The sequence below is a fragment of the Thunnus thynnus genome, chromosome 17 (assembly GCF_963924715.1).
Source record: "Thunnus thynnus chromosome 17, fThuThy2.1, whole genome shotgun sequence".
Taxonomy (NCBI): Eukaryota; Metazoa; Chordata; class Actinopteri; order Scombriformes; family Scombridae; genus Thunnus; species Thunnus thynnus.
In genome coordinates this window covers 22,858,106-22,873,311 of record NC_089533.1, presented here as the reverse complement: position 1 = coordinate 22,873,311, position 15,206 = coordinate 22,858,106, and the positions used below count along the sequence as shown (strand labels likewise).

Here is a 15,206-nt window from a genome sequence, read left to right as displayed (position 1 = left end):
GTAGTGCATGGCACGGGGCTTTAATGATGGGAAGGTAGAGAGTGGGATGATGATTTTTGACAGCGTCCCCTCAGACAGGACTCCACAAATGGATATTGCAAACAAATTGCTGTCTTTTCTTTGAGTCCTCACTGCGGAGGTCCTAGCAGGACAAACTCAGTAAGGTCACCAACTGTCTAACCGATGCTTTTACTGTCTTTGACGAGACGTGTGTGTGTTTGTTTGTGTCTGCGTCGCAGGAATCGTATCGACAGGTGATGAAGATGAGGCCGAAGGACCTGTGGAAAAGGCTAATGGTGAAGTTTAGAGGAGAAGAGGGGCTGGACTACGGAGGAGTGGCCAGGTAAGGAGTCATAGCAAAGAGGAGCACGGTAGATGTAACTCAGATTTTGGTTTTGTAAATACTGCATCATTTTTTCCACTGAGGTCTGCCTCCTAGTGGAAGAGTACCAAAGCACACAAGTTACTCACTGTTGTTTTTGAATCATTTCAGCTGATGTTTTTTCTCTGAACTCAGAATTACAATGCAGAGGATGTAACCAGTATCTCTGTCTTTTTTTCCAATCTCCCCCCCCCTCCCCCCCCCATCTCCTGCCTGTCCTATCTGTGTGGTGTGCTCTGGGCAGAGAGTGGCTCTATCTGCTATCGCACGAGATGCTGAACCCGTACTACGGCTTGTTCCAGTACTCCCGCGATGACATCTACACCCTGCAGATTAACCCGGATTCTGCTGTCAACCCTGTAAGTCACAGTCATTACTAACAACTGTTGTGTTGAGTGCAATTTACTGCTTATATCATGTGGATGGGGTGGTCTGTCAAAAGGGGAATTCAGTGTTATAATGGCAGTGGTAAAAAAAAAAAAGTGATATCCTCTTCCTCTATGTAATAATCTGACGCACAGTGCAATCAATTCCTAGTGTCAGAGAAAAGTAAATATAAATAGTCTGCGGGAGAATACTCAGCTCTGCCAGGAACTCACTGCTATCTTATTTAGAAACTGAATATGTTATGTCTACCACCAGGAGCACTTGTCATACTTTCACTTTGTGGGCCGTATCATGGGGATGGCAGTGTTCCACGGCCACTACATAGACGGAGGCTTTACCTTACCCTTCTACAAACAGCTGCTGGGTAAACCCATCACCCTGGACGACATGGAGTCTGTAGACCCTGACCTGCACAACAGCCTCGTCTGGATCCTGTACGTACATTTTTGTAGAAAAATCAATAACAGAATTGACTTTTCCATTTAAATGAAAAGTGACAGAGGATTCTTAGACCAACAAGGTCAGCGAGGTTCCCATGTGTTTTCTGTTATGCGCTGCACTTAGCTATGAGATGATCTTTTTTGACTTGATTTAAAAAAAAGGGGGGGGGGGGGGGGGACTGTTTGCCACATATCACACAGCATTATTCTCATTATCTCTGTGCACAGTTAACATAAGATACAAGCACACAAGCAACTCTCAACTGTGCTTGTCAAAGAAAAATATGCAACTTTATGTAAATTTCACAAATTAAAAGCACATCTCACAATCTACCATCTGATTGGGTTGTTTTACCCTTAAATAAAAACCTCACTCCCATACAATGGTGACAGCGCCCCCCAGGGTTTTTGAACAATTCTTACATCATTGGTCTGTAAGCACGTGTCTGCAGGTCATGTGTTTATGCATGTTTTCACTCCAGCTGAACATCACATCTGCTGCTCTCACCGATCAGCACACATTCAAGGACATTCAAGCTACATTCAACCTACCCATCTCACCACTTTTCAGCCCGTGATATTGATATGATTTTTAATCTCATTTTAAAAAAAATTTAACAACAAATTCAAATTTTTATCTCTCTTCAGGGACAATGACATCACAGGTGTGCTGGACCACACCTTCTGTGTAGAACACAATGCCTACGGAGAGATCATTCAGCATGAGCTCAAGCCCAACGGTAAGAGCATCCCCGTCACCCAGGACACAAAGAAAGAATACGTCCGACTCTACGTCAACTGGCGTTTTCTGCGAGGCATAGAGGCTCAGTTCCTGGCTCTGCAGAAGGGCTTCAATGAGGTCATCCCCCAACACCTGCTCAAGGCTTTCGATGAGAAGGAGCTAGAGGTACTTTAATTTGTCTTTGTCATGCCCTAAGTCATTGAATTAAACACATTGATGTGATTTCATGACACTCCTCTCTCTTCTACCTGTAGCTGATTGTATGCGGCCTGGGTAAAATCGACATCAATGACTGGAAGTCCAACACACGGCTCAAACATTGCACTCCAGACAGCAACATTGTCAAATGGTTTTGGAAAGCTGTGGAGTCCTTCGACGAGGAGCGCAGAGCCCGGCTGCTGCAGTTTGTCACCGGCTCTTCCAGGGTTCCCCTGCAAGGTTTCAAAGCCCTCCAAGGTAATGACACTCATGATGTAAACTGTGCATACTATGTTTTGTTATGTAGATACCTCCCTAACATCGGAATCGCAAGAAAGTCTACATATGAAGCTTCCTATGAAGTAGCTTGGTGTGAATTGCTTTCTTTGTGTGATGGAGTCAAACCAGATTAAGCATTCAGAGGTATTGGCCAGGTCATGCATTTTAAAGGAGTACTTATGCTAATGTGATGTGAGATCCAAAGTGTAAGAAGGTGTGGTAGTTACAGTCTTTGTTGCACAGACTGTTCCCTGTTCACAGGCTCTGTCACCACAATCTAGAGAGTGTGTGTGTGTGTGTGTGTGGGAGTCTTTGCTTCTCTGCGTGTGTCTGTGTCTCTGGGTTTCTCCGACCTGACATGAACCCTGAGTCTGCGCATAGTGCAGTGGTTCAGTGGGTCCATCCTGGCAGACAGTGCAGCCCAGAGACAGAGCAGCCCAGAGACAGAGCACCCAGGCATGAGGAGTACACCGTGATCCACAGCTCGTCTTGTCTCACAGGCAGACAGCGCCCTTCCACACCTTATATAACATGGCCATCCCTTCTTGGTCAAAACATCACCAGAGGCCAAAAGACCCAAAAACAACACACGCACACACACACACACTTGGACTTGCAGTGGCTGTGCCTGTGGCATTGCTTTGATTTTAAAAGTTGGATACATGGCTGCTGTCAAGTGTCAAAATCAACTCATTTAGTCTTGCTGGTATTTAAATAGTGTACTCTTTATTGGGCTTTCTGTACAATATTATGCATCGTTAGACTACTCTCAAGAACATCTGAATATTTTTCATTTTTCGTTATTTACTTTTTATTAGATTTTTTTTAAAGAACACAGGTAAACAGAAGCGATGCATATGTGCCAACCAGACATAAAATAAATAAATTTAAAAAGTTAAAAATGTAATAAACAACAAGGGGAGGGTCTTAAATAAACAACAAATACAAATACTGTATATATACCTACGGTGGGACACACATTATAGTCGGCTGTATAGTTGACACATGGGTAAACCATTTTGACCAATTTTCATCAATTTGAGTTCATAGTTTTAACGTAATTCTCTCCATTGTGTATATATTGTAAACTAAGTTGATCCTCTCACACATCCCTGCGGTTGGTTTGTCTTTCTTAAGCCATTTTCTGGTTGTATTCTTTTTGCATGGCACTAACAACACCCTCAACAAATATTTATCTCGCTTTGCATCACCAAGGTACATGATTTTAAGATTAAACTAGATTTTCATTTTAAAAACCGCCTCCAGGACACCGTGGACACCTCTCCAAAATGGAGTCACAGAGGAACAATTCCAGAAAATGTGAGAGTGGTTTGCCACAGCGCTTCCACAGGACCTCCAGCAGGCAGTCTGATTAGAGTAGTTAGTCTTTTGCGCTGGAGTACAGAAGAACCGAGTCACATTGTTCCAGCTGAATTCTCTCCAGGAGGGAGAGCTTGTCATTAAACATTGCTGTCTGCAGATCCTGTCCCATTCTTCCTCTGTTATTGTGAAATAACCCTCTGCTTCCCATCTTGCTTTAATATTCAGAGTATGGTCTCTTTTTACATTTTGAAGAGCAAAATATAAGTAGCATCTGTATAAGCCTTTTGAAAAATATCAGGGATTTCTTTTCCCATTGTGGGCGTCGTCTTTTGGAAATTTCTCGCCAGTAAAATCTCTGATCTTCTGAATGTTTAACTAAATAAACGGATTTGTCTTCAATAACAGAAAACATCACACTGGAAAATTGCACCATTTTTAAAAAAAAAAAAAGTCATACAGTCACTAATGTACTTTTTTTTTTTTAGATGATTTGTTCATTGCTTGCTTATAGTTCTAAAACATTATTTTCAGCATTGTCAGCTGTAAGCAACGTAGACAAGTCCAACATAAAAGAAATGACACACCTCAGTCTACAATGACTCATCTAGATACCTTTTATAACCGTTGATACCTTTGCACACACTTTATGTCTCTTCTTGTTGACTCAGTTTTACTTACCTGTTGTTTTTATACAGGTGCTGCTGGCCCACGGCTCTTTACCATCCACCAGATTGACGCCAGCACCAACAACCTGCCCAAAGCCCACACCTGGTGAGGAAACTGTCAACATTATACTATTATCCAGTCATGCAACACGGCGCCTGCCTTTGAGACAAAGGGGGAAGTGTGCTGTTAAACCTTGACAAAGCACTTCCTATTAATTTACCCATATTCAATCAATTTTCACACAAGTTAAGGAATTATCTATCAAACATCTTCGTGTTTTTAAATTCTCTCCTCCTTTTCTTCCAGCTTCAATCGGATTGACATTCCTCCTTACGAGCACTATGACAAACTGTACGACAAGTTGCTCACTGCCATCGAGGAGACGTGTGGTTTCGCTGTGGAGTGAGTCACTGGTGCAGGCAGAGCTCAGCAACAACCAGAAGCAACATGGTTTGGCCATGATCAGCCCCCCCCCCCCCCCCCCCCCCCCCCTTTACAAATCAGTCCACTCAGACGGGGGTCATCCACGGTTGCTTCACCCAGGGACGCCCTAACTTCCCCGGGGACATGTGGCCAAGCTAACGGCGGGTGTGCAAAGAAGACCAGAAAATATCATCTAACTCTGGGGTTTTTTTAGACCCTCTAGCCCTCCTTTATGTCTTTTTTTTATCATTGAAAAGGATCTCTTCAGCTGCTAATAACTCAGACTATTTACTAACTTGTGGAACCTGCAGAATTTGCTGGCTCTTCCCTTTTTTTCTAAGTTCATTTTAGCATTTAAAAAAAAAAAATAGACTGTATTCCATGTAGCAATGCTCCCTCTCACCAAGCAGAACACAGTCAGCCCACTCTGAAACAATACCCGCATTAACAAGACTGGTTTGTTTACTAGAGTACAGGGTTTATTAATGGTTGCCTCAACCACTTGGAAACACTAAATTTGGATGTGGAGTGTGCATGACTCAGGCTGTTTGGTGCCTCAGAGTGATCACATTGAAGCTATCAGTTATGCCAAGGCTGGAATAACGGGGATGTGTGCGGATGAGAAGGCAAGACTAGAGACTGAATTAGGCCGAGCCCGACTGTTTACAGCCCTCTCCAAAGACAGCAGCAGGGATCTCTGCTCCCGAGTCGCTGCCCAACATCTAGCGTTGCATTCCCAGACACCTATTTCACACGTTTGACAGCTAGTTTTGTTTAAAAATGAATAAATGAATGAATAGCTTGAAATGTGTTATTTTTATATAACAGGGAAAACTGAAAAAGAATCAATAAAATTCTATATAATATATATAATTTATTGCTGTTATATTTCAGAAACCCCTTTCCAATGTTTCAGAAAAATAAAACCTTTTAATGTTAAGTGTTGCTGTTTAAATTATAGAAGACAATTTGTGAAAACAGAATTAAGCTTGACTGAATTTCAATTAAGAATGCTGTAGTTTATTTCTTGGCATTACCTCTCATACTGTGCAAGGAGAGGGATGTCTTAAGGGCAAAAAATCTTAAACACACAATGTCCTCTGAGTGCCATAATCATTTTTGAATGAATGAATCTTTGCAAATATTGAGCGGACCCTTTAAATTCTACTGATTTCATCCTGGAGCTACATATGGTGATGTGATGTTTCCCGTCTCTTACAATTTTTTAGCAGTTTGTCATTTGTAGCTGGGCTATATTTATGTCACGAGCATGAAAGCTACCATGAATTTCTAATGTTCTGTTCAGAATCCAAGAGTCCAAAGTCTATCATAATCTACTTTGTGCTGCCTCCATATTGTTGTTGGAAAAAAAAAAAAAGAAAAACCTCTACTACCTTCTAGCCATGTGGTGCTAAAAAGCATTAACGTTTGTCTTATATTGGCAACCTTACTCATTGACATACTACTGTTTAAAGTGCACAACACACTACTCATGCTCATACCTGTTTGTGGCCACAAAAGAGCTCTACCTAGCCACATTCTCAGGAGATGTCATATGTAGTTTGTAATGTCATTTGATTTGATGACTGACAAGAAACTAATTCTGACCATTTGTCTTGATTTTTATGAATGTTAAAGAGGTTGAACAGTCCTGTCATGTGCATTGTTTTGCCCACAGCAGACCATTAACATACAGTAATTCTTGCATGTCTCCATATGTGCTTTTGATTGAAAGTGAACTGAATGAGATGAACTCCTGTTTTAGCCTGCTACACAGTCCTATCAATAATGTTTTATTTAGAGAAAGGGGAGGGAGGGGGGATTGTTTTCTACAATTGAAAATGAAATTCTTGAATGTTTTCAAAAGATGCTGCCTGTCTAGCAATCTCTATGACCGTGGACTGTTCTTAACGTTTGCATACACACACAAAAAGAGCAGTTCATTTTTGTTCTTTTATGTAGACAAAGTGTATGCAAAGTGAAAAGTGTCCTCAGATGGTGCTTTGTACAGTAATAAGATATTGTTCATATATGTGGATCAAACAACCTGTAATTTATCTTTAACTTAAGTAGAAAAAGATTTTTCTTGAAATGAAAAAAGGAATTGCACACAAACAGAACGAGGTTACCGTTTGTATTGAATGGTGACTTCTGTACCAGATATTCATTCACCTATAAGTCCAGTGCACAAGCTGATCGCCCTACTGTCTGTTCCTACACTACATCGCTCAGCATCGCCCCGTAGCTGCCTCTCACTGAAGAACTGAACTTTTTATTAAACAAGTCAAAGTTGAGAGATGCCGCTCTTGTTTGTTTGTTTTTTTTTTGTTTGTTTTTTTTTTAATAGCATGATCCACTAGCAGGACTATATCTCTCATAGCTGACTGATGCAATTTGATGTATGTTAACACTATCATTTTGTAAGAGTATTTTATTTTTGTGTGTAATTAGTTCTAATTAAACTTGCCTTTGTCTAACAATGTAAGGCCTTGTATAAAGATATGACTTGCCTCTTTTTTTTCTTATTGAATGCTTGTTTCAAATGTAAAAAGGAAAACAGCCTTTTAATCAGAATTATTGTTAGTCTACTAACAATGGTAGTTGTGCTTAAGCAGGCTTGTTGATACTGTACTGGCTGAGAGTCAAGTGGGGATGCAAAGTGGGGGAGGCCTTTACATCAGAATGGCACATCCCTGACCACCCACTGTGTATTCACTGATACTACACTGGATTACAATGTCTGGCAGATGGTCTCAGAATGGGGGCAGGAAAAGGGTAAAATGCACCGAACGGGCTGTTGGTGAGAAAATAAGGTGTCAAACAATTTTAGTTTTGTAGATATGTAACTCATACAACAGAAAGGTTTTGACAAACTCTTTCTCTGCAAAGAGGAAAAGGGATAGGAGATTAGATTTTATCAGGATAAAGTCATTAGTTCACTTTCTGATACTTCCAGAGCATCAGTCAAAAACAAATATGTGATGAGTATCAAGAACAAGTATGTCATAGCTAACAAAATATAAACATCCAAAGTTTGTATTTTGTCTTACTTGTTTTGGCCACTTTCATACAGAGTTAGTAAAAGTTTTGTTTTATGGTGTAGTACTCAGTATTCATGAAGGTGCAGGCCCATAATCAGATAAAGACAATGTGCAGAGACGTCAGAAGTGGCCTTCATGACCCCTGTTTCTTTTCCTCAGGGAGAAAACTGCTTTCTGTCACACTTTCAACATTAATGTATCCGTTTTGTTTGCCAAAAACAACAAACTAAAAAGTCTTTAATTCGCCTTTTAAATTATTCCAACAGAAGTTCCGTGAAAATTCATCACGAGACACATTTGGTACACTTGGGAAAAAAAGAAAAGAAAAAAAAGGTCGTCTCTTTCATGTTAGGGTTGGTCCTGTTGACGTCATTTACCGTAATACATCGGAAGCACAGTCAGAAGCCGGATTACCAGTTTCTGTCTAGTACATATTCATCCGCAAACATTCGCTATGATCATCAACTAGCAACAGTAGTTTTATTAAAAGGAAGCACCGGAAACCGGGCTTTGGGCTTTTTAAACTGCCACTCCCTCAAAGTGTAAAAGAAAAAAGAATACAGTACATGCGTTCAGATTTTTCAGGTTTACATAAACAATGTATGTAATTTTTTTTCAAAGCGTGTTTTTATGTTCTTCTGTCTGTCCTAACTCAGATAATTACAGTGTATAACGGTGACATAGATTTAGTATATTTTTTAACTTTAGTCATTTTAGTAATCTTTGTAATATAAGTTTCACTGCTCTATTTGTCTGTGGTGTCAGTCACGAGCAGCTGAAGTGGTTGAAAACCGTGTAGCGGATGAATACATAGGAAGGAGGACTTCCTCTTGCGATATATACCGGGCCTCATTTTTTTCTTTACCGGCATTTCAGCAGCACAGCCGCTTGGGTTTTTTTAGTCGGCGGTTGAACCACAGTTTAGGGTATTTATATTTTCATTTATACACCTTGTTTACAATATGCCAGGATATGCCGACAGAGATCGTGGCAGAGACCGGGACAGAGATAGAGACAGAGGGTAAGCACCTTTTCTTATACATTTTAGACGATCTTTGCCCTCGTGTGATCCGTAATGGCTGACTTTTTATAACCAAGACAAAATTAACCGATTAGCTAAAAAACATGGATATATGATTTAAGGAATTCCACATGATTGACTTTGCGTTGTTCATTAAGAACCTACTAATTGATAAATGTCAGCTGCTCGCTGTATTCACCCACAAGGCCCAGGCCGGCGGACGGAGCCTGTTGTAGTTGTGTTTGTCCCGAGGCCTTCCGTTAGCTTCAGGATAGCATATCGTTAGCTAGCCTGCCGTTACATTTCACAGTAATGGGGGCTGATATTGCAAGGCTACTATGTTACATACACTTTTCTCAAGATAAACCTACTATATTCAAGATATTGACTTTGTAGTGAACATGTAATGTATGTTGCCCCGGCACGGATTAGCGTAGCTAATACAGCTGGCTAGTCGGCTTTTCGCCATGTGGCAGCATGAATGCGGATACAAAATGCCGGGTGTTTTTCCATTGTTCCTCTGCTGGTTGGAAAGTATATGGCAGCTATATCATTTCACAGAATGACGCAGTTAAGTCAGGGCTGTGTTCGTCTTAAACTGCGGTTTTTGATGCGCTAAACGAGTTGACCGAGTCGAACTTGACTTTGTAAAAACATGACTGTCGTTTATTGCAGCTATGGCGGCGGTCCTCCTCGCTTTGGTGGCAACCGTGGTGGTAGCGGCGGCGGCGGAGGGAAGTTCGGTAATCCCGGCGATCGGCTGCGGAAGAAGCACTGGAACCTGGACGAGCTCCCTAAATTTGAGAAGAACTTTTATCAGCAGCATCCCGATGTTGCCCGGAGGGGTCTGGTATGTAGTCAGCGTGCTTCATGAAATGTTATGCAACACTGCTAGAAATGTACTCCCTGCACGTGTTATAGTTACACAATCTGTTATGACCACTGTACTAAACTTGTCTCCATCATTCTTATCTTGTAGCAAGAAGTTGAACAGTACAGGAGGTCCAAAACAATTACGGTGAAGGGGAGAGATTGCCCAAATCCAATCCAAAAGTTCCACGAGGCCAGCTTTCCCTGTAAGTTTTTGAACATTTGGATAAACAACATCTCAAAGAAAGTTTTTGTGCATCTTGACTAATTGTTGTCAACTTTTCTCCAGCCTATGTGATGGATGTTATCAACAAACAGAACTGGAGTGAACCAACACCCATCCAGGCTCAGGGCTGGCCTCTGGCTCTTAGCGGCAATGATATGGTCGGCATTGCACAGACTGGCTCTGGCAAGACGCTTTCTGTAAGTTAGTCTCTCTGACATGGCATTATTTGGTGTGTTCAGTGAGGAGATGGTTTCATTATCACTATTGCACTTGTTTAGCTCATGAAAGTGACTGTTGTGTTTGCTTTGCAGTATCTGTTGCCTGCAATCGTTCACATCAACCACCAGCCTTTCCTGGAACGTGGAGATGGTCCTATTGTAAGTCATAACTTGTCACATTGATTACATGCTTTTGGTCTGGGAGATAGTTTTTAGTATCGTATGTTGCACATTTTAATTATGACTGTTAGAACGACATAGTGGAAGTATTGACTTAAGACTCGGAACTTTTATGAGAAATGAAAATTGCTTGTTGCTACACAGCAGTGAGTGGTCTGATGTTGCAACATAACCAGAATTCTGGTTTCCTGACATGTATTTCTTCAGTGGGAGGTGATAACTGTTAAATGTGTTACTGCCTGTTGAACTTGAACTAAAAAGCCATTATTTCTCCCTCAACAGTGCTTGGTGCTGGCCCCGACCCGTGAGCTGGCACAGCAGGTGCAACAGGTGGCCGCAGAATATGGCAGAGCTTCTCGCCTCAAGTCCACCTGTATCTACGGAGGAGCACCTAAGGGACCCCAGATCCGTGACCTTGAAAGAGGTAGCGTATATAGTGCTATATTTTTTTTAACACTAAGTTGTGGTTTTACAGGACCGCATGCGCTGAGTCATGGGTTCTTCACCAGTTTCATCTTCTAGGGGGTTATGTTCTCACTAAGACTTTTTCCATTTAAGGTGTGGAGATCTGCATCGCCACCCCAGGCAGGCTCATTGACTTCCTTGAAGCAGGAAAGACAAACCTGCGTCGTTGCACTTATCTTGTGCTGGATGAGGCTGACAGAATGCTGGACATGGGCTTTGAACCACAGATCCGGAAAATTGTCGACCAAATCAGAGTAAGTTTCTAGTGTTTCTTTCAACAACATTCTGCCCTTTCATCATTTTCTTAGGTTTCCATAGTTGTGTAACATAAGTGAATGTATTGCTAATTGTTACGTTGTTTTTGCAGCCTGACCGTCAGACTCTGATGTGGAGTGCCACTTGGCCCAAAGAGGTTCGCCAGCTGGCGGAGGATTTCCTGAAGGACTATGTGCAGATCAATGTTGGTGCTCTGCAGCTCAGTGCCAACCACAACATCCTACAGATAGTGGATGTCTGCAGTGATGGAGAAAAGGAGAACAAGTGAGTAATGTGTCCCTGGCAGTAATAGCAAGTGTTGTTGAAGCAAATCTTTTGACGAATGACTGTGATGCTTTCTTTGCAGTGTTTATAATGTTACTAACTGAGTGAATGTCTTATTTATGTAGACTCATCCGTCTGCTTGAGGAAATCATGAGTGAGAAGGAAAACAAGACCATCATCTTTGTTGAGACAAAGAGGCGGTGTGATGACCTTACCAGGAGGATGAGAAGGGACGGGTAAGTTTTGCAACTAAAATACAGATTCCCAGCAGGGCGTTTCTGTTCTGTTTTTTACTGGCTTTAAGTTTACAAAGTACTTCTATGAATTAACATTGAAACCTTCAATTCTGTTAGGTGGCCAGCTATGGGAATCCATGGAGATAAAAGCCAGCAGGAAAGAGACTGGGTTCTCAATGGTAAGCTTGCATCACTTGTAAATTTACATCACTGGTTAATCTGAGCTGTTCAATCTACAGGACATCATGTCTGATTTTCATTCATTTTAATTTTCTAGAGTTCAAATATGGAAAGGCTCCGATTCTCATTGCTACAGATGTTGCCTCCAGGGGTCTAGGTCAGTATCCTACCTGAACTGCTTTTGTACTCTTAATGTATTTCAAAAAGAAAGTGTATTTGCTTTCTTTAACTCTTCTGCTTCTTTCTGAGTTTCTCCCTGTACCTGAAGGAGCAGTCTTTGTGGCAGGGCCTTGGCATGACAAGCCCAGGTCTCCAGAGGGGGAAGGAGGATTCTTGGAGGTGTCCTGACTGGCGAGGCACGGGTCTCCCAGTTGTGCAGATATACAGAGGTGACCAGGCCCATGTGCAGCATAACGCGCTGGCCTGCCTAAAAGTGGGGGCGAGTTGAGGGCTGGCCACAGTTCCTCCCCCATATGCTCGTCTGTTCTCTGGCAATGGTTTGGACTGCTTCACACACCCAGGCTCTGTAACTGTCCCAGCTCAAAGCCCAGCTACACTGTCTCCTATTGCCTTGCTTGTATGTTTGGGCACTGCATTGCAAGTCATTTGAGTCATTTGGAAGGCGCTTTCTGTTGTGTAGACTCGTTGTAAAGCATGGGTGGCGTTAATGTTGCAGTTAAACTCCTGTCGGAAGAGCAATTTGTCAGATCGATCATACCTTCACCTCTGTAATGACATGGCTACTGGCGCTTTTGGTGACAGTGGGACATGCTAGTTGGACACACTTGGACAAAATCCAAGCTCACATTCCTCCCTCGCCTGCGTTTCAAAGTCATGTCGAGACCTGCCAACGAGAGACATTATGATCAAGTGAACACTGGGTCTGGAAAAATCTTGCCATGACGAGAGTGGGGATGCACTGTTTGTAGGCATCCTGCAAATTGGTTCAGATCTACAGTTTGTTGGCAAGAGACATTGCACTGTGAGCTTTATAGCAAGCATCTCATGAGTGTGCGTGACAAAGGGACCTTGGTTAAGTGCTAGTTCAGGCACACTAGGAGGCAGTAGTGTGCATAGCAGCCCTACTGTGTAGAGACACCTGAGGGTCACTTGACAATATGTGGGGCGTGTGCTGCAATGGGAATGGACTAGTGAATGCATACTCCAAAAAAGGGTAAGACTTCTGATCCATTCTTTCTGAGGGTGGTTTGGCAGTGGTTCAAGAGGGGAGGGTTTTTATTTTATCCCACTGGATTGGAAGCTAATGGAGTGTGCATCGTTTCTCTTTTCCCACCGTAGTCTCCCCGTGGACTGAATGTTTGTAGTTTTGTCTAATGCCAGTTTTTTGCAGCTTTGTGGAATTTACCATCCATACCCACCTTGTGACAGTACTAACTTGGCCTTTTTGTTTTTGATCTGGTTGTTGTGGTGGCGCCGGCGCACGTCTTTTGTGTGCTGTCCTCCTTTTCCTTTATGCCACACTGCAACACAATCTTACAGATGTTGAAGACGTGAAATTTGTCATCAACTTTGACTACCCCAACAACTCTGAGGACTATATCCACCGCATTGGCAGAACAGCACGTAGCCAAAAGACAGGCACAGCCTATACCTTCTTCACTCCGAACAACGTGAGGCAGGCCAGTGACCTCATCTCTGTGCTCCGCGAGGCCAACCAGGCAATCAACCCCAAGCTCCTCCAAATGGCGGAAGTCAGAGGAGGTAAATCTAATTGGTGAGATACAGAAACTGTGCCACTTTCTACAAACTGCAGCTACTTATTTTCTGCTGCTCTCCTCTGTCTGTTCTGAGAAGTGGATGGGTTCATCACTATGAACTTCAGGGTACCTCAGAACAGTTATTTGTTAAACTTCTGCTTTAAACAAAAAAAAACAAGACTATTGCCATGCTTTTTGTCTACAATTTTTGTTTTTAATTAGTTTTTTTTGTTTTCCTTTCCAGGGCGTTCAAGGGGCGGCAGAGGTGGTGACTACAGAGATGACCGCCGGGATAGGTATTCCTCTGGAAGGCGTGATTTTGGCAGTTTTAGGGACCGGGATAGTGGTAGAGGTTTTGACAACGGACCAAATAAAGCCTTTGGCACAAATTCACAGAATGGAGGCTATGGGGGCAATAACAGCGGCTCCAATGGTTTCAGCGGAGGCAGCTACAACGGTAACGGACAGTCCAACTTTAACAGCCAAACAGGATCCTTCGGAGGCCAGAACAACTTCCAGCCCCCACAGTTCGCCCCTGGTAAGGGTGGCGCACAGAACGGTGCAAGTCATCCCCCTTTCCCCTTCCCCCAGGCACAGGCTCCGCAGCATCCTCCCCCACCGCTGGTGCCGTACCCCATGCCTCCTCAGTTCACTCAGTAAATACACAAACACTTGAAAGAAGTAATTTATTGCTTTTTTGACTTGTTTTAAGTTCTATTCAATCTAGATTTGTTTTTTTTTGTTTTGTATTTACACAGGGTTACAAACAACTTCAACCTCTATCAAGCCTTTTAAGATCTGCAGTGCAGCAATAGTGACGTTGCACACTCGTTTTCCTATTACTATTTAATTTTACATTCCTCTGTAATGTTTAGTTATGTTTTGTACTAGGTAATTACAAATGTATTGATTTTTTTCATGTGTATTATTGAAAGTGATGTTCAGCTCCTACCCTGGAAGTGCACTGCATGATCTTTCAAATAAAACAAAAAAAAAAGTTGTTTTCAGTGTTTTCTCTAAACTTTTGATGCAGGATGCCAGTATCCCTTTAAGAATGCTGGGTAAAATAATACTGGTATTACCTCTTCTGTCCAGCAGGTGTCATGTTTTACAAAGATACCTCCATGTGTCATGGTTTGAAGAATCTACATACTTTTCCTCATGTGTACAGTGAATCCTATTACAACAGAGAAATCTGCTGTTTCCTGTCTTGTTGCCAAAATATATGTAGAACAAATACAAATAAATCTGACATGTACATCTTGTCCTTCCTTCCTCACGTAGTAGCATTGCTGTTTCCCAGCGGCTGAGGGATTGGTAACTTGTTTTCCCTGCCTGTCACTTGCTGGCGAGGTTGTCCTCCTGGCAACTAATGAACTTATGACACATTGTAGCTAAACGTGTTAAACTCTTATTGGCCAAGATGTTGAATAAGGCCCATTAAAATTACACCTTGTTATAATTACACAAGTAGCTGTGAGTGAGGATACCAAGTTTTGGGAAATGGGAAGATAGATGGTGTAATGTCTTCACCTACTGGTAGAAGATTAGAACACAGTCTCCCTCGACAGAAGTCTTCACACTAAAACCAGCAGGTTTTTGGTCTGGTTGCAAGAGTTCAGTCTTATATGAACACACATTATATATATATTATTATTATATATATAAAGA

At 42.1% G+C, this 15,206-nt stretch overlaps 2 protein-coding genes across 4 annotated transcripts in view; both read left to right on the top strand.

The window, feature by feature from the left end:
* The window catches only part of smurf2 (SMAD specific E3 ubiquitin protein ligase 2), a 51,992-nt gene extending 44,650 nt beyond the window's left edge, over positions 1-7,342 (top strand). For both annotated transcript variants that reach the window (XM_067571040.1, XM_067571041.1), the window contains 7 exons: positions 240-343; positions 627-741; positions 1,025-1,203; positions 1,858-2,116; positions 2,206-2,407; positions 4,447-4,522; positions 4,724-7,342. In XM_067571040.1, the coding sequence (XP_067427141.1) occupies positions 240-343; positions 627-741; positions 1,025-1,203; positions 1,858-2,116; positions 2,206-2,407; positions 4,447-4,522; positions 4,724-4,823 (1,035 nt within the window). In that variant the 3' untranslated portion in view covers positions 4,824-7,342. The remainder of the gene's footprint in view (positions 1-239; positions 344-626; positions 742-1,024; positions 1,204-1,857; positions 2,117-2,205; positions 2,408-4,446; positions 4,523-4,723) is intronic.
* Positions 7,343-8,731: 1,389 nt separating this feature from the next.
* ddx5 (DEAD (Asp-Glu-Ala-Asp) box helicase 5) lies at positions 8,732-14,793 on the top strand. Of its 2 annotated transcripts, none has more exons than XM_067615488.1 (13): positions 8,732-8,902; positions 9,578-9,752; positions 9,882-9,978; positions 10,062-10,195; positions 10,310-10,375; positions 10,679-10,820; positions 10,955-11,115; positions 11,229-11,401; positions 11,527-11,637; positions 11,755-11,816; positions 11,915-11,974; positions 13,318-13,552; positions 13,780-14,010. In XM_067615488.1, exons 1-13 carry the CDS (start codon positions 8,844-8,846, stop codon positions 13,805-13,807), a joined length of 1,503 nt encoding a protein of 500 aa, XP_067471589.1. In that variant the 5' UTR covers positions 8,732-8,843; the 3' UTR covers positions 13,808-14,010. The 2 variants fall into 2 exon arrangements, with proteins under 2 accessions (XP_067471589.1, XP_067471588.1); XM_067615487.1 differs by having other exon boundaries at positions 8,733-8,902; positions 13,318-13,539; positions 13,780-14,793.
* Positions 14,794-15,206: the final 413 nt, after the last annotated feature.

Bases quoted from the DNA above. Each gene is read 5' to 3' on its own strand.
- ddx5 (XM_067615487.1), top strand. From the start codon at position 8,844: ATGCCAGGATATGCCGACAGAGATCGTGGCAGAGACCGGGACAGAGAT. The intron at 9,979-10,061 runs GTAAGTTTTTGA...ACTTTTCTCCAG, and splicing joins CCACGAGGCCAGCTTTCCCT to CCTATGTGATGGATGTTATC. The intron at 10,821-10,954 runs GTAGCGTATATA...TTTCCATTTAAG, and splicing joins GATCCGTGACCTTGAAAGAG to GTGTGGAGATCTGCATCGCC.